This window comes from Ciconia boyciana, chromosome 15, assembly GCF_034638445.1.
Source record: "Ciconia boyciana chromosome 15, ASM3463844v1, whole genome shotgun sequence".
NCBI lineage: Eukaryota > Metazoa > Chordata > Aves > Ciconiiformes > Ciconiidae > Ciconia > Ciconia boyciana.
The window spans coordinates 7,694,483-7,715,709 of record NC_132948.1 but is presented as its reverse complement, the minus strand read 5'-3'; the positions used below and the strand labels follow the sequence as shown (position 1 = coordinate 7,715,709).

Genomic DNA, 21,227 nt, shown 5'->3' with positions numbered 1-21,227 from the left:
TGCATTAAATTTTAAAAGATTAATCATTGGGAATTTAAAAAAAAAATTAAAAAAAGAGTGAACAAATAACTAGTTTACTCCTGTTCTCTTCCAGCAACAAAATATACACATGTTCCCATGGATGCCTTGCTGCCTCTGTCACTGCTGAATAAAATAATCACACTTCTACAAAAATAAAAATTCTGTGATTTTCCACTTACTGCACTTTATCCTGTGGGCTAGCTTTGCGCCTTCCACTCATAACAGAGGCAGGGTCCAGCAACGAATGTTCCCATATGGAGTTAGCACCATTATTATACAGTGTTTCAACCATCTGAAATCCAAAACATATACAAACAGGCAGTAAAGAAATTTTGCTGCTAGCTACGCAGACTGACTAACTGTGTAGCTATCAGGAAAATAGCTGTAATTATTTTCAAGCAGACAGCAAGCCAACAGAGATTCATATTCTGTGTGCCAGCATCCACAACCTAGTGGGATATCAGAACCAGGCACTTGCCTAGGAAGTTATTATGTGGAATGTAATAAGAACCCCCTTAAAATTCTCTACTCTTCTCAACAGCAGCTCTACTGAAAAGAGAGGCTTGCTATATATTGAAAATTTAGGTTGAAGCAGATGCATTGCAGAAGTCTGAAAGAAAAGTTGAAGGTGACCATCCACCATGGCAAAACAAGAGAAATAAAAGGAGACTAACTTAGAAAAAGAAAGCTTAAAAGGACCAGCCCCTCTCAAACAAAAGCTTAGCAATTTAAATTCCATTTAAAAATGTTTGACAAATTAATATATCTAGTTTTAATGAAGGAAGAAGCAGTTTTACTTTTTACCTGCAGCAGTGTTGGAGGCCATGGTGTATGCTTGAGATGTCTCACTTGAGAGATATGACGCCCCAAACTTCGATGAACACTACAGCACTCATCACAGATCAGAATCCCCCTGTTTATAGATGCCCAACAAGGATCTGAAAAAGAATACATTCATTACAACACAGAAGGCAACATGACCTTGTATTTCAAACACAGAGTCTAAAATGAGGAGCCCTGCCTTCTAACCTTAGCTTTACTGCTTAGCCATTATATGAACTTGTAAACGTTACAACCTTGCTGGGCCTCTGGATGGTGGGGAAATAACAGCCCTCGCACTTACTGGGGATGTAGGAGTCCCAGGACAGCAAGGAGACCTGCCCTGGAAACTCTGAAAAAAGGCACACTGTTTGCAGTTCTTCCTAGGAAAACAGAATACTTTCCTCTGTAAGCGTAACAGGACACTAAATTTATTACCTTCTTGAAGCACTTACGTGTCATTTACTGGAGTCCTACAGAAATATTTCTAACAGTAGTACCTACCTGCTTTTTTGAAAAACTCAGAAGTCTATAAATAAAAAGTGGTAATAGTAGTCATGCTTTGTCACATACTACTCTGTCTTCAGTTCTGTATTATTACAATGTTTTTTAATTTCCACATTTAATAATAAAAACACTCAAGAGTGTCACAGTAAAAAAAAGAGCAAGATATATATTTGTCAGGTTAAAGGCTCAGTAAAATCAAAAACTGTCAAGCAAATTAACTTCAACTCTGAACAGCTCCAAACTGAAGCCATCTTATAAGCAAACCAGAAAGGAAACTGATGGAAGGTAGAAGCAGTAAATAATATATGCTAGCTATTACGATTACGTAGCTTCAAACATCAAAAAGTCTAAAACCAAGCAGGAACGTTACATCAGATGGAAACTGAATATATGCACAACAGGACATTAAACGGAAGTCACTCTGCTGCTCTTAGCTCAGGCTTCACATGAAACTCCAGTTTTCTGTCAGTGACATATGAAACTCAATACGTTTCCTGAACCCTGTGGTAACAGGGTTACCAAGAACCCTGAGGTAACAGGCAACGAAGTAGCAAGACAGATCTTCAGATCTAGCACATCCCAGGAGAAAGAAAAAGGAATTCAAGATCTTTTCTATTTTGGAAAATTCTTTTTAATTTCAAATCCAGAGATGAGTTTGAGGCTAAACAAGTGAGTACAACACAAGCCTAGTATCTGATGAGAGAACTTCTGCATCCTGTCAAAATACATCGAAGCAATTGTGCATCACAAAAAAGTCTTCTCTGACCCATGCAATAAATTTACTGAATCCCTGAAACATGAGATCTGATCATAGTTGTGGTTTTTAAGCAGAGTTGATGTTGTGTGTGTGCTGAAGGCAATGTAGGCAAACCTGTTCAAACCACGGGTCATGAGGGATGGGAGCATCTATTCACAGATGATAACTATCACAGCCCAGAGCCAAATTAAAGCATATGTTTTAGGAAAAAACCTAACCTAATTTAAAAAACAAATTAATAACAAGCACACAACCTACTTATTAAATCATTCCATTATTTTAACAACTTTTCCTTCTAAGAAGGAAAAAAAAAAACCAAAACAATGAAATGAGATGCATTAGCACTAACCTAACAACCCAAGACTGGAGGCAGCGTTCCAGATTAATGAGTCTAGTCCCTTTTCATTACAGACAGCCTTATCACACGCTCATTCATAAACTAATAGGATTCTTCCGAAAGCCGTTACATTTCTTCTTTCAATCACTAGTTACAGCTGCTCATGAACCTCACTCTGTTTTGACTAACAATCATCATCAGGTTTTTTTCTTTACATCCATCTCAATGCCTAACCAAAATGATGCCAAACAATGGCTGTTTAGCCACAATAAAGTCAGCTACTGTTTATTTGGTCATCTCATAGCAGAAATGGGGCTTTAAAATTCTTCTGAAGAAAAAAGCTGAGGCCTTGCTTGTAATTTCAACTTGTACATTCTACTTAAAAGAAATCACATTGATGAAAGAGTCCACGTTTATGTAGAACCTGCCAAAAACTGGCACCATTGGAAATGTGTATGGTGTGATGCAAAAAAAGATGACAATAAGAGGAAAAAAAAAAAAGACAACAGACAGATTTGGCAAGGGAACTGAAAAGTTCAGTACAGTGGGCCAAGAGAACCTGCTCCTACGAAGCGTTGGGGAGGCCAGAGAGAGGACGGACAGCAGCTCAGGCCCCAGTTTAGGAGCCTAAATGATACAGAACAGAGCAGATTTGACAGCGTGCGTGATGGAGAGTGGAATGATCAAAAAGCAGTGGGAAGTTAAGCACTCCAACTGTGTTACACCGGTTTAACTGAAAGAGCGTTTTTAATGAAACTGCACAACGATTTGTAGCCCCTCAATTCAGTTCATACCTGGCTTGGTACCATTTACTTGTTCCCAAGTAATAGATGGGGATGGGAAAGGGAGAAGGAACACAGTGTTAGACAGTCTGAAGAAACAGAGAGAGTGCTGCCAGGTTATGGGAAAATTGATACTTCAGGTTTAAACTTAATTTAATTCAGTGTTTGTGCTGGAATTTATTCGAATAATTTTTAAAGAGATCCAATTATGGACACAATCACAATATGCTTAAGCTGATACCAAAATACAACAGGGAAGAAGCTAGAAAGATAGGTCAAATCTGTTTTCAGGAACATGGCAGAGTGATTCAAAACAGGAAGCGTGTGATGAAGGCAAGCCTGAACCATGAGCGTGAACAGTGAACTCCTGCCTGAGAATAGGAAGTGTACCAGAAAAGTACACATAAAATCACCTCATGTAGAAGAAAACTATTCATACTTCGCCACAGAAACAAAGCGTATATTGATAAAGTTCAAGGGGCAAGCACTAATTATTCCAGCACTCCGGCATCCTGCACTTGTTGCACCTGGTGTGGGTGAAAAGGCTGCAGTTCCCCCAGGTCTCCTGACACAGCCGCGCACGTAGCAGCTCCCAAACACCCCTCTGACAAATTCTCTTTGCGTTAAGTAAAAGAAGGGTTTGATTGTTTTTTTATTTAAGAAAGCATTAAGTTAAGATTTCTTGATATATACTGATAAGCCAGCAGATTTCTTCACCAAGATCAAGGAAATATCTGACAACGCTATAATGTCATGACACAACACAATAAAAGGCCGGATTACAAGATTACCCTAATAGTGATTCTGATACTGTGTTTGTATTTAAGTCATTGTATTAAGAGTCATTACACCACTGACGTTTAAAAGCATAGATATGCTACCTTGTATGAGATAGGGACCAACTGCCCACGTAAGATATGCAAGCTCTACTTATTGTGAAAACAAAATTCTATGAAGATAAAAGTAACTCCTTGGGAGTTAATCTGGGATTTCTATTTTATTTATTTTTAAACAGAAGTCCCATTTTACTAAAGTTGTTATGCCCTCTCCCACAGCATATCTTCTGGCCGTTCAAATGTTATCTACGTTACAGTGTTTTAATTCATTTCAGTATGTACATAAGTAATTATATTGGAAGAACCAGCACAGAACACAAACAACAAAAACTATGTAACTCTGAGAAGGAAAGAGAACAAACATACACAGTTCCTAAAAAAAAAAAAAAGTAAACTGGACAGTTTTAAATTTAAGAACAGCAAAACTACAGATGGTCAGAAAAGGAGATGCAACTGACCTTCTAAAACCAAGATTTGTCTCAGTAAACTCACAAATTTATCTGCAGCATAAGACAGGCAATGTGCATGTCAACACAGAACATACGTTGCTCATGGCACATTTCCAGTCCGTGTCTACAGGACATTTCAGAATACCCTTCTTTACAGGTTTGGGATACCAACACTCCACTCAGGCCGTGGGACAGTCAAGTCATGCACTTAACAAGTTTAAATTTTACTTCCTCCTGACCCTCAGAATAAGGGACGTCCCCAAAGCCTGTCCCACTCTCATCTTCACAAGTCCCCTGAAATGGCCACTGTCCCACTCAGTGACACAACCTACACCCTCCTCCCCCCTTTCCGCTCCGTGACTGGAAGACTTCTTCAAGTAAGCCTTCCTCCTTTCGAAGCTGAGGAGTTCGAGATTCACCTGTAACCAGAGGGTGGTGGTGGTCCACAGGCCGCTCCCCCAAGGCCTGGCCCCAGGGGCGCAGAGCTGACCCCAGAGGGCAGGGGGAGAGACGGCGGCAACAGCCGGGCTCCCAGCGCGACCCGCACGCTTTAGAACTAAAATGAGAGCAAACCCAGGAGCGGGCTGAGCGCACCATCGCTCGGTACGAGAATGGGTCCTTCAGGAAAAGGCCGATACGGACAAAACCGCTAAAAACGCGTCCAAACCCGGCAAAACCGGCTCCCCGCCGCCGAGGGTCGCTACAAGGCGGTGACACCCCCGGAGCAGCGCCGGGGAGGTGCGGGCCCGCGCCGGGAGCACCGCCTTCCCCCGGGACGCTGCGCCGCGCTCCCCCCGCGCCGGCTGCCGGGGCCGCTCCCGGGGGCGGCCCGCTGACAGGAGCCCCCCGCCGCGCAGGGGTGCCCGGCCCGGCGGCCGCGGCCATCGCGGGCCCGGCGGAGCCCCGCGCTTCCCGCCCCCCACGGCCGCCACCTGCCCGCGCCCCCTCAGCGCTTGAGGGGGGGAAGCGCCGCTGCCCGGTCTGAGGAGAGGGGGATGGGCTCGCCCGGGCGCTGGGCTGCCTTCGCCGCGCCCCCGGCCGCCGGCGGTCCCTACCCTGGGCGCTGCAGTCGGCGCAGACCTCGCTGCTCCTCAGGCGCTTCGACATGGTGCGCGGCGGCGGGACCGGGCGCTTCCTGCCGCGCTAACGGGTCCCCGCCGCCAGCCCCCGCCAGGCGGCCGAGCCGAGGCAGCAGCGCGCAGGCGCACGGCAACGCCGTCCGCTCCGCCGACGGCGCTATTCACCAAGCTGCGTGCGCCAGCGCCGGGCTGCGTTCCGCAGGCGAAGGGGGGGTGGTACGAGGCGGCCCCGGGCCGCCATGTTAGCTCCTGGCAAAAGGGCGACAGTCAGCCTGGGCGAGGCCCTGGCCACGGCGCGGTCGGCCACGTTTGTCCCTGGCAGAGGCCTGTCTCAGGACACGCTCCGCTTCACAGAAGCGTTGCGCTTCGGCGGGGAAGCATAGAGACCTCCCGTAGGTGGCTGCGCCGGCCTGCTCGCTGTCCCCTCGCGACTAGGGCAGAGGGGGAGCTGGGAGAAACGACGTTTCGGAGGCCGGGCCCCGCAGGCTGGCGGAAGAGGCTGCTCTCTATCAAGCCCTGCCCTCACCCACCATAGCGGCGGCAGGGCGGGCGGGCGAAACCAACGCTGGGTGGAGGCGGGAGGGGAGCAGCCAGCGCTGAGCGCCGCGTCCGGCCCAACGCCGCGCCGCTTCCCCCCCCGCGCGGAGGGCGATGGGGCAGCTTGCGGGCGGGACGCTCCATCTGCCCGCCCGCGGCGGAGGGGGGAGGGTAGAGTGGGCGGGGAGCCGCAACTTCCTCTTCCCGTGGGCTCGCCGGTGGCGGCAGGCTGAGGGGAACTGAGGGGGAGCCCCTCACCCCCCCCCACCTGCCCCGCTGTGGTCTGTCCCGGCCGCTGCCCTGGAGAGACAGGAAGGAGGGACGCGGGGGCGGGGGTGAGGCGGCGGCCGGGTGTGTGGGGCTGGGTGGGCCCAGGAGCAGGGGAGACCCCCAAGGGTGTGGGGCCGGGGTGGGCTGTGCCCAGGAGCAGGGGACCCCCAGGAGTGTGATTTTGCATGGGGCACCCCTTGCAGCGGGGTGAAGCCTTCGTAGGGGGTTGGACCCAGTGTTCCCCCCCCCCCCCCTCCCCGGGGGGGCAGGTGGGTGCCAGGAGGGAGGAGAAGCTGAAGGGGTCAAGGCTTAACCTGGGGTCTCCAAAACAAAGAGGGGGGGAAGAGTGAGGGCAGGCACCCTGCTTCCCCCGCTGCTGCAGGTGTGGGGCATGATGAGTTCCCCTGGCAGGGCCGGCGGAGCGTTCCCCCTGCACGTCCTGGTCTGGAATAATGACTACAGGCGGCTGGACGAGGAGCTGCAGGACAAGGTAACCGGGGTGCCAGGCCGGGCCGCAGAGGGGCTGCTGGGGGGCTGGTGGCCCCAAAAGACCTTGTGCCATGGTACAGGGCTCGGTGCCCCTCGCTTACTGCCTTTCTAGGGAGATGTGGCCTTGATGGTACTCCCAGCTCTGTCCGCTGGGCTCGTGGGGTTGCTGCGCTTCTTTACCTATTTATTTTGTGGTTGCGGGAGCGGTGTAAGAAGGCGTAGGAATGTGCTTTTTCGTATGTAAGATACTGAACGTTGGCTTCTTGACTGTAAAGCTGTGCTCAGCGTTTGAATGCAGGTTGCAGAATAGCTGTATAGAAAGTATTAGGAGTCGTTGAAACAGATCTGGACAAGCAGATGCGATGGACATTAATTTTTTTGTTCTGTGCCAGAAAAGCAATAAATACTGCTTACCTTGATGGGAAGTCAACATGCAGACAAGGTGGCTGCTGCCGCCGAAGGTTAAGCCAGCCTCCAGCTTGCTGAGGACCAGCAGTTCTTACAGATTCGTTGCTGTCCAAGGCTGGGGACAGCGTTTTTATACTGGCTGGCACGTTTTCAGCATCTCTGGTAAAAAAATGGATCATTGTTTCATGCTGTAGAGTAGAAAAATACAAAGCTGTTCCCTCTCTGGGACGGCTAAGCGAGAAATGGTAATGACGTAAGGAAGTGGCCTGAAAAGCTGCAGCAGAGCTCAAGCAGCAAACATCTTTCTTGCTGAGATGCTATGTAAAAGCTCTGACGTTCGCTAGTGTGGAGTATAGTTTGCAGAAGCAGAGCATATTAATTACGTTATACCTGACGCCACAAGTATTTGAGCCAAAGATCAGCTGTGCCGCCTCCTGACTAGTGACTGTCATCTGCAGTTCTAACAGTACACCACAATTTACTAATGCTTGCTTAGAGCATGCTCCTGTCCTATTTTTAGGAGAATCTTTGGAATGCAGTTACTTTTTATCTAATTCATGTGATCTTATTCCTTAACAAAATCTTTAACCTTACTGGCACGTTGCTTCTGTGTATTTATTTCTGCTTCAATAACGTTCTCGCTTGTGAAAGTTTGTCATTAAATAAGGATCATTCTGCTGCTTGTTAGTCTGAGACTGCAGTTCGCACCTGTGAAGTGCTGCTTCCTACCTCAAACGCTTTATACTGTAAGGAAATGAGCAACGTGTTAAGATGGAATATGTCTGTCTCTTAATTCCTTTATCTGCTTTTAAATAACTTATTTTTTTAAAGTATTCCAAAGATATGTTTCCTCCTGCTTCCTTGGGATAAGCTTCTTGCTGTCGGAGGGGTGCGTGAGGGAATCAAAAGACACTTGCCAGCTCCACTTGCTACGGCAAATGACAGGTAGAAAGTGTGGTTGCCGGTTAACAGCAGCAAAGACAGTTGGGAGAGATGCCTTAGAGTCCTTTACCCGTCAGTGCAGTAGGCATTGGAGCTGTAGGAAGTGGGGAAGCAAATTAATTAGTATTCCGCCACAGAACTGAAAAGAGAATGCTTTAAGATGAAGCCTTCCCTACTCTGTGTGTGATCTTTCCAACTTAATGCTGTCAGATAACCATGTTAACTTGCATAATAACTTTCCTTTCTTATTCTGCTATTGACTTTCCCCTTTTCCTTTAGTTATAGATGCTCTTCTGTTTCAAATCTCTAAGCTAATAGTGAAAAGTATGTAAGGTATGAGTATGTTGTGCTTGCATGTTTTGGATATTTATGCCTGTGTAGTTTTTTTGTTTTTTTTTTTTTTCTTAGTGACTTGTACAAAATGCACTCACTCTTCATTGTGCTGTGTGTGTCAGTCAAATGGATGCTTTGTAAAATACCATTTGCTTCTATACTTTCAAAAAGTGCAATACAAAATTGGTGTTGTATGCCCTATTACTTCTTTTTTTTTTTTTCCTTCCCCTCCACCCCCCATTATGTTGTATAATGTTAAACCCTCTATTGGTCTCTCAGGCTGTTGGCTGTCCATGGTGCAATGCACACAGACTAGAAGTCCTGTCTTCTCCTGAAAGAGACCCCTTCTGAAGGGAGACAGAAGGGGAAATAATTACAGAAAAAGAAATGAGAAGCATCAACAAGAACTCAGTCATGTCTTATGGTGATACCAGTTCTTACTGTGTTGGTTTTATAAGCCCTGTCTGCTTCTCTTTTTATTTCAGCGGGGAAGTAAGATTGCACTGTACGGAGTGCAGAAGGGCAGTAGAGTAGTGTTTGAGAACTGAGTCGACCACAGACTGATACGTGGGAATACCTAGGGAATATTGACTCCTGGATTACGACTGATGAGCTTTGTTTATATAAACTCTTCTTGGTGTGCTCTGATTAGTTGCAAGTGATAGGACAGCTTCAGCATTATTTCTCTCTGGGATGCTCAACAGGATGTTGATCAACGTGATCCACGAGGCCGGACCTTGTTGCACCTTGCTGTTTCCTTGGGTTATATAGAATCTGCCAAAGTCCTTCTTCAACACAAGGCAGACGTAACTAAAGAGAATGCGCAGGGATGGACAGGTAAAGATAACTTGGAAAACAGAAGTCACGTGTTAATACTTTTCAGTCGCAGATGTTGTATTTTGACTGCTTTTACATTATGTATTTTGCTCAGAAAGCAAACTGAAACTAGCTTTTGTCTGGATTTCTTTCAGTTTTACATGAGGCTGTCAGTACAGGAGATCCAGAGATGGTACAAATGATTCTGCAGCATCGAGACTACCAGCAGACCTCTATGACACTTGGAGGAGTTCCTGAATTACTCCAAAAGATTAATGAGGTGATTATTTAGTTTAAACCTCTTACTCCAGACTGCAATTCTCATTCAGGTAGTTCAGTTAAGTAAACGGAAATCAGATGGGCAATTGTGTTCTTCGTTTCAACTTGCGTATCCCAGAGCGCTGTGGGAGATGGAGACTTTTTTCCTTGACTTTACTTTGAAATCCTTAGTCATGAACTCCAACATTGGAGACTGGATTTTGAAGGTGTTACCGCTCCTATAGTAAAATAAGGAAGAGAATAGCTCATCAGAAAGCAGCAATGGTAGGCCAATGTCTTTTATGTTTGTTAGTTTCAATTTCATTTTTTTTAACGTTCATTTATCATGCCTTGAGTTCTTTTTTTGTTTTCCTTTATCTACAATGTTCATGAGAAATGCTGTGCTGAATGAAGTATTCATAAAGTATTTTCCTTCTCCAGACTCCTGACTTTTATGTGGAAATGAAATGGGAGTTCACCAGCTGGGGTAAGAATCTTGGTCATCATTACCTCTTCTAAACTGTAGACAAAGGGACTTGCTTACGTACAAATGTCACGAAAGTTATCCAGAGAAATGTTCGCTCCCCGGAATAATTATCTCTTCACCTCTCAAAATAACCTCTTATATTTTTGTTGCACAATTACTCTTTTTTTCCTGTTTATTTGGTTTGTTGGTTGGTTTGTTGGTTGTTTGTTTCTTAATGAAGACCTTAGCCGTTGTTAGAATTGCTGAAGACTTTTCTTGGGGATTTGTTTACCTATGTCTGGCTATCGATGACTGAGACGGTGATACATATCTCATATATAGATGCACAGACTACTTGGGAAGTACCTGCTTTTCTTTTAAAGGAATGAACGCTAGGCCTTATAGTTGACTTACTTTTCCAAACCGCTATTAGACTGCTAGGAGATGGGATATATGCCATTTCACATCTTTTAGTCTGAACTAATGTCTTCTTCCTTTTCATGTTCATCTCTAAATTAAAGTTGGTGGGTTTTTTCCCCAAGCTGATTGTTCTTAAAGAAGATCAGTATCTCACCTCCTCTGGAATAATGTTCATAGTACTGAGCAATCCTGTATCAGGGAAATAGCTTCTGCTTGAGTTCACACTTCCTGTGCGCTTTGTCTCTTGAATATTTTCTATTTACATTTTTCTCATTTTTCTTTTTTAGTCCCACTGGTTTCTAGAGTTTGTCCAAGTGATGTCTGCCGCATCTGGAAAAGTGGTGCCAAGCTGCGTGTTGATATCACCTTACTGGGCTTTGAAAATATGAGCTGGGAGAGAGGAAGGCGTAGTTTAATTTTCAAGGGAGAAGGTAAATATTTTAGCGTATCTGCACGATTGATCACCAAATATTATGTGAGCCACAATGAGAAATCCTGATTTTGCACAAAAAGACCTGTTGAGGCTGAGTAGTGAATTTTATAAAAGTTTTATACATATATTCCATGAGTGTCTCCTAGAGATACTGTTTTGTGGTTTAACCTAACAGCTTAATTTCTTTCATTTGAGTAAATCTGAGGTCAAGATTTGGTAATAGGGCTAAAATTTGACTTCAGTCTTTTACTTAGTTTTCCCCCTTCTGTTTTCCTGCCCCCCAAATAAAAAATAATTTTAGATACAGCTCCAAATCTGATCTCAGCTGAGTGCGAAATACAGTGAATTTGCATCCACCCTGATTTGATATACAGTATATTCTCAGTTTTTCATTCTGGAATACTGTTGCTAAGTTTTTTAGATTGAGATGTACCATTTCCAACAGATACTGGAGGTTGGGCAGAACTAATTGAGATCAATCATGACGATAAGTTTGTTACAACGGAGCGTTTTGAGATTTCCCAACATATGAAGCGTTTGACATTGGGATCTATGACACCAAAAAGAAAAGATGTGGAAAGACGCCTTACATCTCCAATTATTAATACGTGCCTTGATACAAAAAATATTGCTTTTGAAAGGTAAGATAAAAAGTTTCTCTTAACAAATAAACACTTCAAGATTATGGATGGTCATACTTGCAATAAAGCTTTAAAGACAAACTCTCAAAAGCCCTGGTATTGAAAGCTTTTTAGGGCTAAATCTGAAATTACTTGAAACTTCACATACCATTAGATAAAGAAATCTGGCTTGGTCAGCTTGCCACTATTGTTTGCCAAAAAGTTTCCAGTTGAAAGAACTGATTTGCAGAAACCTTCCAGTTTATTATAGTAGTGAGATCAATGTCTCATTACAAGTTTGCATTTCACCCAAATCCATATGCATAATTCTGAAACTAATGGGCAAGAACTTGCATCTTGGAGCTAAATAAGTCAAATCTCACATTAATACTTTAAATTACGTGTATAGTGTGTCCTTCCCCGGACACACATTTGTCTTCCTTGTTTACTACATGCGTTTATCCAGGTATCTGTCAGCTTAGTTCAAACAATCCTTTTTTATGAAGCTCCTTTTGGAGTGCTCTGTCTGTGATGCGGTAAACCACCCCCATGATCATACAAAACAAGTGTTTTCAAAGTGAGATTAATAACTCCAGCATCTTTCTCCTGAATATTTAGTACCCTTTCAAAGCTGCCCAGAATTAGGCTCTCTGATGTTCACTGAGCCTTAGTAACTGCAGCATCTACACGTCCAGAAAGTAAGATTTCTTATACAGAAGTATTCCTACTATCCAGTTCCCCAAATTGTAGTGACAGATTACTTTTTAAATTAAACTGTATGTTAAAAGCTGCCGTGCCCAGGATGTCAGCCAAAAGAATTCGGTAAGTTTTTAGGCTGTCCTCCTCTGTGGCTCAGGTATCCACATCTCGATCTAAAATCTCTGTCTGAGCCTTTGTGCTTTGGCCATGGACTGCATAAGAGCAGGAGCAGCATGACTTCCTCGGCCATCTTGTGAGATGTGTGTGTGAGGACAGATTGACCTGTGCTTTTCTCTGGGGTTAATAATCAACCTATCAAATGTTGTTTAAAATAGATTTTAGAAAAACGGGCTGGGCATTGTGTAGAAATGCAACTTTGTAGACGCCTGTGGTGTTCACTTTTTGTCAGAACCACATCTGGATTCTGGGTATGGAAGACAGAAAAAGCAGAAGGTGTAAATGGTTATGAAGCAAAGGTAAAGCCCATCCTATTCTATTAAGAGGTCTTACAGCTAACCAAAGTGTGATTGTGTTTTGCCTTTATTTCCTGAATATTTCAGGAGTTAAACTTCCCATTAAGAGCTTTATTGTGTTGCTAGCAGAACTGGGCAGGAGTGAGGAACTTCAAGGCTGCCAAGCTTGTGGGAGGGATGGTGCCTGTATACAGGAACGTCAGCAGGGGCTTTAGGGGGGGAGGGAGGATCAAAGCATTTCAGGAGAAGAGGGGCAAAAGATTCAGCATAACTGCTAGAACTCCCTTCCATCCAAAAACTGGAATTTAACTCAAATATTGTCATTCTTTCACTGTTTAAAAGACAAGGAACCCGCTGGTGAAGTGCCTTGAGCACTCTCTAGTAACAGTATTGCAGGGAAATAACAGCCTCCTGCTGCCATGAGTTGCATCATGAATTGAAGTAATAAAAGACTGCTGGTAAATTAAAGACCCTGACCACGCTCATGAGTCATACAGTTCCTTAGATTTGTTCCATGTGATACTGGTTTTGTCTTTCATTTCACTTTAGCGACATATTTTTGAAGATGGCTTTACAGCCTTAGTGTGTTAGGAATTTAAGTTAAGAATCACAAGAATTAACTTCCCTGATTCGTAAGTCTGTGTTTACTCCAGGTTTTGGAATTTGTGCAATAAATTACACTTTGTAATTTCATTTAAGAGCAGAATAAATGCTGAATAGCTTTCTACATTTATATGAAGGTTTTTCTGGTAAGATTGCAGGACTATTCAGTTGGACATGGGGTTCATTAGTGTTCTTGCAGAATTAAACTATCACTAAATTTCATTTGGAAGGTCTTAGGAGTGACTTCTGTTTAGAAATAGCGTTATCTGACCAGGTGGGGATTCTTTCCAGCAAGCTTGGGAAATGCCTGTCTAGTTTTGAGGTTGGTTTAGTTAGTTACAAAAATGTATTTAAAAGTGTGTAAATCTGCTTTCTGGGAACTTCATTGAAAGGCTGACTTCTGTTGCCATCAAAGTCGATGACCAAACTCCTTTGCCATTGTTTTGGCACAGGATGCTTGCGAGATTAATGCTGTCTGGAGATACTATGGTGTATGATTTGCAGGGTTTCTTATTTTATCAACTTGCCCAGCAGGTGGCATGTAGTTTCAGCCTTATCATAGGCCCGTCAAGAATATATTATGTAGGATTTCCATTATACCAAAGCGAATAGAAAAATCAAAGTGCAGCATTTCCTGTTGATCACCAGTATGTTAAAGATTAAGATCTTTGTCAGTGAGAGGCAGATCCATGCTGCTTTATTCTTTAGTATTTAGATTTGTGTACATGGTGTTTCACTAGAGAGAGCTCTCTTTTTTAACCTGCAATGCTTTTTCGTTTTTGTCCTTGTCCTTTTTTAAGGTATACATGGCAAACAATGTGAATGTGGTCACAAAAATCCGAACAGAACATTTAACAGAAGAGGAGAAGAAAAGATATAAAGGTAGTTTTCCTATACAATAACTGGAAATAAGTAAACCTTTTGGCTCTCTGATACCTTCCCTGTGTGACTGCAGAATAACTGGGCAGATAGACAAGGGAAATACTTTTCTTGCTGACTTTGCCGTGCTTTACTTTCACAGGTTGCGTGTCTGAGGTAGCTCATGACTTGACTTGTAGCCTACAAATGAACCAGTATTTATCCTACCTGTATTTGAAGGAAAGAAGAGCCCTTCAAAACTCTTGAAAGTTTATAGAAAGTTTTAAAAAGCTGCACTTTTCCATGCTCTTTCCTGTTCTGGAATGTATTCATGCCTTTACTTCACTTTGGCCATGATTACAAGATTCTTGTAGGCTTTATTTGCTTGGACATTTTGTTTTGGTCTGCTAATTTCTTCTAGTATTTAAACTAGAGTAAAGGGTGACCAGCCAGTAACCTCATATGGAAACGCTGTCCTTCATTCACCTACCTTGGGGCCCAGGAGGGGAGGCACTGTGAATAATAAAGCTATCTGCTAATGATAGAAACCACTGAAAATCTTTGCCTCTATTCTGTGTATTGTACCCATTTTATACTGTCACCTTTAGGTCCTGGGCTTGCCTGGTAAAGCTTACAGGAGATGTGAACAGCGTACTTCACTTTGGGTTAGAGCCTTGCTTGTTAGCCTGGTGTGTACGTAAATTTTACTGGTAATTAATAGTAATAGATTTTTTGTTTTTTCCCTCCTTTCCCTCCTGAAGCTGACAGGAACCCCCTGGAATCATTTCTGGGTACGGTGGAACATGAGTATGGTGCTCAGGTGAGTGTCTTTGATGTCGAAACAGGTCACTGCAGCGCAGAGATCTGTGCCGATAGAAAATCTAGGTGTGTGGAATCGCCTCTTGTTTCCTTAGTTTGGCAGCAATTTTGATTCTGAGGTTTAAGTTTTCCCTGAGGATGCTTTTGTTTAAGCCCTCAAATCTCTGTATGAATAGCAGGTGCCTCCTTCTGAACACTCTTACAAAAAAGACACAGAATCCCTTAGTACGGCAAGAGCTGGGGTGTGAGCAGTGACAATAAATCTGAGCAAGCACAGGTCTTAGTGGCAACCCACCAGTAATCTGGGAAGACATGTCCACAGACCTGCAGGAGCCTCAGGTGGGAGACAGTGCTAGCGTGGTGATCATCAGACAAAGATATGATGAGAGGATGAAGTGTCATGTTAGCACGCTGCTCTTCAGCAACTTGGAGGAAAGCCATATATCCCCTGCTGTTCTGAAATGTGTTGATAATGATTTTGATATGGCTTTAGAAACTCCCTTGCATCTGTACATACTTAAGTAAAGTAGATAATAGATTTGCCAACTGCTGGCTCTGTACCAGGATGGCATTGCAGATCCTTCATAGATCTAGAGATTTTTCTTTAAAATACCCCATCAAAGCTTTGTCTTTCATAAAGGATTTGGAGCCTAGAAATGCGGTAGCTTCTGTGTGTGTCTCTGGGTGGTTTCTAGCTTTAAAGTATTTAAGTAGATTTTCCTGTCTCTAAAATGCTTGGAGATTTTTAACCTCAGTAGAAAGCAGTCTAAATGTGTGCACTCGTATTTATGGCTGTGTGTCACTGGTGTCTAAAATAGAGAAAGAGTTACTTCACAAGAGGTAACTTAAAAGTTTCTTATGGTAGCCACTGTCTATGTGTTCTGTACTTTTGTGGGTTGTGGGTTTTTTTTCTCTCCTTATAGAGTACGACCAAGACGACAGAGTATGCTGCAAGTAACAATCCTACTGCTATTACTCTAGAGGAATACTTTGACCCAGAATTTGATTTGAAAGGTAGAGACATAGGAAGACCAAAAGAAGTCACCATTCGAACGCAGAAGTGAGAAATAAAATTTTAACTATTTCTAGTTTGTCTCTTCCCAGTCATCTAATCTCTGGAAACCATTTTTACAAATATCCAGTGTGGTTTTCTTCCGGCTTTCAAAATTAAAAGAGAGATCTTGAAGTATTCAGCTATAGTCTAATTCTTCTTCCAGTAAGTCAAAGAAAAGACTTGGACTAGTGCTGTAGTTTGTTAGTAACCTCCTGTGCTTTGCCTTTAGTCTGACCAGGAATGTGGTTCGGTTTCTCAGAGCAGTAACTGTTCTGACTCTTTGAAATGTATGGAGCAGGTGGCAATGCTGTGTATTTTGCTTTGCATCTGTTCCTAAACTGTAAACTTAAGATGCTTTTATGCAACTTTCTCTTTAAGATTTAAAGCAACCTTGTGGATGAGTGAAGAGTTTCCTTTGTCTCTTATGGAACAAGTCACTCCAATCATCGATCTGATGGCCAGAACTAGTGCACATTTTGCCAGACTTCGGGATTTCATCACTCTGGAATTTCCACCAGGATTTCCTGTCAAAATTGGTAATATTTAGCCATTTTTATTCTAGCATATTCTTAATTTCCATTCTTTCTATTGGTTTTCCAACATATATTTACAAAAACATGTTAGTCATCTCACTGATATCTAGAACTGAGAACCCAGGTGTACATTGTCTTGTACATCTGGGATCATTGAATCCAAATTCTGAATGACCAGTATAGAAGTATGATTTTAAAGACAGTATCATTTCAGTAAGAATAAGCTGTTGCTAGCCCTTTCCTCTTAGCTTCAATGCCTTAGATTTGGCAAATCTTATTATACAATAAGAGTCTTAGAGAGACAGTGAGAATGACTAAGGGCAACTTCTTGCTGCAGTGAGTTACTATATACTTTGTCATTATGGGATGCTGCTTGTGGAATATATTCAGTAAATGTGTATGGGTTTGATGTGGCTGTAGGTGTGGAAGTGAATGAGAGAGTTCTCTTTTTGACAGAAATCTTGTACTCTTTCTTACAGAAATTCCCCTGTTTCATGTGCTGAATGCCCGAATTACATTTGAAAATGTCAATGGCTGCAGGACGGCTGACAAAACATCATCACAAATGGTTGGAGGTGCACAGTGTGATTCAGGTAAGGAGTGGAAAGAAGCAGTGATCGCATCTTTTTACATTTCTGTCAGTGGAATGCACAGAAGAGAGAGATGGAGAGGATTAACTGCAGAGAGTGAAACATTCACAGGTGAGAGGAAGCTGCAATGCATAACAGCTGATCTGGAGTGTGTGATACTGATTGTGCTGACCCATTCTGCCCATTCCATGCCTGCCGAACTGACTAAACTGAAGTCTAGCAAGCTTTCCAAAGTGTTTTCAGGTCTAAGTTCTGGTGCAAGCTATTGCTATGGGAAGTGGAATACAAAATTGCTGTAAGTGACAGCTCGGTCTGCGTGCTCTTTCAGAAAAGAGTCGAGTACATTTGAGTAGGATGCTCATGACTGCATATATCCAGTGATACTCTGTCCTATGAGTTGTTGCAGACCCATTCATTAGGAATAACCTCAGAAGAGCCACTGCGGTATTTATCTTTTGCAATCTTTTTTCTTCCCATCTGGTTTTGTCAGAGTTCAGCCGCCTTAGTGCTCTGCTGCACACTGGTTTTATTTGTATAACTTGCTGGCATCCTAAAGAAAGACTCTACATTCTGTCTTACTGCTGTGCTTGTTTGCCACAGAAGTCTTTCAAAGCCTGTTGCTATATTTAGCCCGGTGGTTTATCTGAATTTTTTTGAGTTAATCATGCATAAACATTCATCAGAATTTTTTAAGTCACAACTTGTAAAAATACACTATGCCTTGTTTGTAACTATATTTGGCTTCTGTAGGTGCTAATTTCGAGGTTGACCAGTCAGTGTTTGAGATCCCCAAATCGTACCACATCCAAGATGATGGTAGGAACATACACGTGCAGGATGAAGATAATGAGATCATGCAGTTTGCTATTCAGCAGAGTTTGTTGGAATCCGGTGGAAATAAAGTAAGTGTGCTGTAATCTGTGCAGTGCAGATCCGACAGTTTTGACAAGGACTATGCGGCGATAGCTGCATCTCTGAATTAAACCAATATGTGGAAAGTGTTATGTAGGACCTATTTTTCTAAGAACCTCAGCAGAGGAAAATATAGTGATGTATTTCAAAGAAGAAATAGGAGTGATTTAAGAGTTACCTTTCAGTGAGTTGCACTGCAGATCTGTTAACTGCTGTGGAATTGTCTGTCTTTCCCCATTTCTAGGAAGTGGGGGTGCATTCCAATGGAGCAGTTGCATATTCACAGGACTTCAATATACAGTATCAGAGGTAACTAATTTTTTTTCATGTCAAGCCATGCAGTGATAGAGCAAAAATACTTCCAACAGTAGCATGAAGCAATTTTGCAATTTTTTTGTGTATGTAGGTAGCAGATGCACAGAACTCAAGGTGCCTTTTCTTGTGCTGCTTCTAACTTTTGTTTTTCCAAGAAGCAAGGACTCCAAACTGGGCCTCCCTGGTTTATGTAGTATAGCTCTTTAGCTCAGCTGTGGGACTGGTCTGTGCACTTAACAGATTCTTTACCCAACGAATAAACACAGTCCTTCTGTTCTGCTCTTAAAACTGTGAATTTGGTCCCTCTGGGTTGAAGAATGATTGTTTATTAGATGCTGCACGCTTCAGGATAGCTGCTCTTTCTCTTCAAAATCAGTATGTAATCCTTAAAAACTTAGCAACATATATTTAACGGACCCTTGAGAATATGCTCTGGTATCTGTGGGGTCTTCCTGCAGTTAAGTGCAAAGAAATCTTTGTGCACACGAAGAACTGCATCCTCTTGGTTCTTTTGTACATGGAAAATCATGTTACCTTTAAACTAGGTGAGAATGCTTTTAGAAGCCCATTGAAAATTTAACTGTTAGTAGGTATGAAAAATTCTGAGGAACTTTCAAATAACAGGTTTTATGTTGGGAATTTTACAGATGTTAGAACAACTGCTCTCTTATCCTGAAAACTGCTTTCTGCCCTCTGGGGAGAGATTTTCCAGGTTTGCAGTTAGAAAACAGTTGCTAGGAAGGATCATTGCAGGAAATGCGAAATAGGCTCTGTCTCTTACTTTTTGAAGTTTTTTTTCTCCTTCAGGGCACTGCAGGAGAGCTATCTAACAAGCTCAGGTAACTCACACTGCAGCACCCCTAGTGAACCTTCCAGTTTTGAAAAAGACTTACAGCTTGCCATGGAGTTGTCTGTCCGAGAGCAGGAGGAACGGGAGAAGCAACGTCGTGAAGAGGAAGATGCAGAGCTTCAGCAAGTTTTACAGCTTTCTCTTGTGGAAAAATAACTCCTTAGTGATCTCCTGAATTAAGGATGACCAAATCTGCATAAAACTGAAGGCTTTCAGAGCTATCAGTCTGAAGACCACTCCTGGATTGCTTAAGTAAACATTTCACCTGCCTTCTTCCTTGGCATCATCAGCTACAAAAAGCTGATTTTTGTTTGAGAGAGTTTCAGATCACGGACTCTGCATTTGGCTCCCAAACCATGCAGTCTTAGCTTTGAAGGAAAAGTTTTTACCTAAATGTATTTATTGAAGAGCAGATGGAAATTTTGCTTAGCATCAGGATATAGGATTGCAGTAAAGCTTGAAAACCTGATTTATGGGGAGTTCAGGAGGGAAGCTTCATTACTTACCAAAGAAATATTCATCTGCTTAGCAATTTCTGAATAATTCAAAGCCATTGTCTATTTCTTCCAGTTGTTGCGTGGAGGAGTATCTATATGCATATACACACATACACGCGTACAGTAGTTCTTCATGCTGACAGTGTAGCATGCTGACAGATGTTTTGTTTATATGTGATTATCTCTTCTCTAGTTACTGAGATTTTATCATGTGCTCCTGCTTAAGAGGGATAATTTTATACTTGAACAGCTAACCCAAGCTCAAGATTAAACTAGTGCTTTCTGAAAAAGGACAAAACAAATAGCCAGTAACATTTTTAGATCCTAAAATGGGACCATCTGTCTAGTAAAGTTGCAGTTTCTGCAGTGATTCAAAACCAGCTAGTTCTCATAGTCAGAGGGCAGCAAGAAAATAAGCGATAGATACAGGTGCTTCTTTGCGATCACTTGGTGTGTATGCATGAGTGCGTGCCTATGTGTGGGTGCTAAATTCAAATAGAAAAAAATTCAGGTGAAATTTTAATGTATACTTGTTGGAAGATAAGTTTTAATTCTGTCATCTGAAAGGGAAATGTGTGTTGCTTTTTAAAATTCAAATGCTCATCCTTCATGTGAATACATATATTTTTTTATCTGAATATTTTTATTGATTTTAAAACAAGCCAATATGACTACACTCATAAAAATGGTATTGTAATTCGCAAGTATGTTTCAACCAGCTTTCCTCAGGTCTTTCCTCATACAATATATTTGTAGCTATTTTATCTGCACTTCTGTCAGTGTTTACAGTACTTACACTGTGACTCTCAAGTGCACTCCACAGGTACACAATGTACATCCACAGGAAAGCCTTATAGTAGTTAAATGTGAGCAATATTCCTCTGTTCTGGCTGGCAGAAGTGTGAAGAACCTATGGTACATATGGTCTGATCTTGCTACCTAATCCTGCACTTGGTCCTTGGGCAAAACAGGGCGGTTCTGTGTGACCAACTATTAACCAGTATAAAATCACTATAGAATGGACTTGATCATCACCAGTGAGATGGTTGGTAACTTGGAACCCTATTTTAAACCAATAATCCATTGCTTTACATAGCAAACAATTAAAATTCCTTCAGCATACACTAGAACTGGTATATCTGCACCATTTTTGTTTCATGATACAGCTTGCATCCCTAAATAACTTGTTTGGTGTTTGCAGGAACATTGACTTTCTCGCACAGTGGCAGTGGTCTATGCTGGAATTGCATCTTTCTTTGAAAAGGGGATTACTGTGACTTTCACAGTTGGAAAAAAAGGGAATAAGCCTTGCATTGAGCTCTTGACAAAGTTGTGAGGTAGGAGATGAAACTGTGGTGTTCTCCTCCAGCGGAAATAAAGAGTGCTGTTGCCTTTATAAAACCGTCTGTCTGACACTGCTTTTTTTCTATTAAGCATTTCAAAGG

General features: G+C 42.6%; 2 protein-coding genes across 7 annotated transcripts in view; one reads left to right on the top strand and one right to left on the bottom strand.

Annotated features, from left to right (window-relative positions):
* The window catches only part of GIT2 (GIT ArfGAP 2), a 35,505-nt gene extending 29,429 nt beyond the window's left edge, over positions 1-6,076 (bottom strand). For 2 of the 4 annotated variants that reach the window (XM_072880515.1, XM_072880516.1), the window contains exons 1-3: positions 5,564-6,074; positions 826-959; positions 201-313 (exon numbers count right to left, since the gene is read on the bottom strand). In XM_072880515.1, coding sequence (XP_072736616.1) covers positions 201-313; positions 826-959; positions 5,564-5,615 — 299 coding nt within the window. In that variant the 5' untranslated portion in view covers positions 5,616-6,074. Of the gene's footprint in view, positions 1-200; positions 314-825; positions 960-5,563 lie in introns of all 4 variants that reach the window. The other 2 variants (XM_072880518.1, XM_072880517.1) reach the window with 2 other exon arrangements.
* A 218-nt stretch (positions 6,077-6,294) lies between these two features.
* ANKRD13A (ankyrin repeat domain 13A) lies at positions 6,295-21,194 on the top strand. Of its 3 annotated transcripts, none has more exons than XM_072880099.1 (16): positions 6,295-6,459; positions 6,777-6,884; positions 9,271-9,403; positions 9,538-9,662; positions 10,082-10,127; positions 10,814-10,957; positions 11,405-11,600; positions 12,688-12,754; positions 14,155-14,236; positions 14,974-15,032; positions 15,955-16,091; positions 16,464-16,621; positions 17,098-17,319; positions 17,959-18,110; positions 18,365-18,429; positions 19,243-21,194. In XM_072880099.1, the coding sequence occupies exons 2-16, from the start codon at positions 6,786-6,788 to the stop codon at positions 19,439-19,441; spliced, it is 1,884 nt and encodes a 627-aa protein (XP_072736200.1). In that variant the 5' UTR covers positions 6,295-6,459; positions 6,777-6,785; the 3' UTR covers positions 19,442-21,194. The 3 variants fall into 3 exon arrangements, with proteins under 3 accessions (XP_072736200.1, XP_072736202.1, XP_072736203.1); XM_072880101.1 differs by having other exon boundaries at positions 6,298-6,459; positions 17,098-17,211; positions 19,243-21,193; XM_072880102.1 differs by having other exon boundaries at positions 6,395-6,459; positions 6,806-6,884; positions 19,243-21,193.
* The last annotated feature ends 33 nt before the right edge of the window (positions 21,195-21,227 follow it).

Bases quoted from the DNA above. Each gene is read 5' to 3' on its own strand.
- ANKRD13A (XM_072880099.1), top strand. From the start codon at position 6,786: ATGATGAGTTCCCCTGGCAGGGCCGGCGGAGCGTTCCCCCTGCACGTC. The intron at 10,128-10,813 runs GTAAGAATCTTG...TTTCTTTTTTAG, and splicing joins ATGGGAGTTCACCAGCTGGG to TCCCACTGGTTTCTAGAGTT. The intron at 16,622-17,097 runs GTAATATTTAGC...TCTTTCTTACAG, and splicing joins AGGATTTCCTGTCAAAATTG to AAATTCCCCTGTTTCATGTG.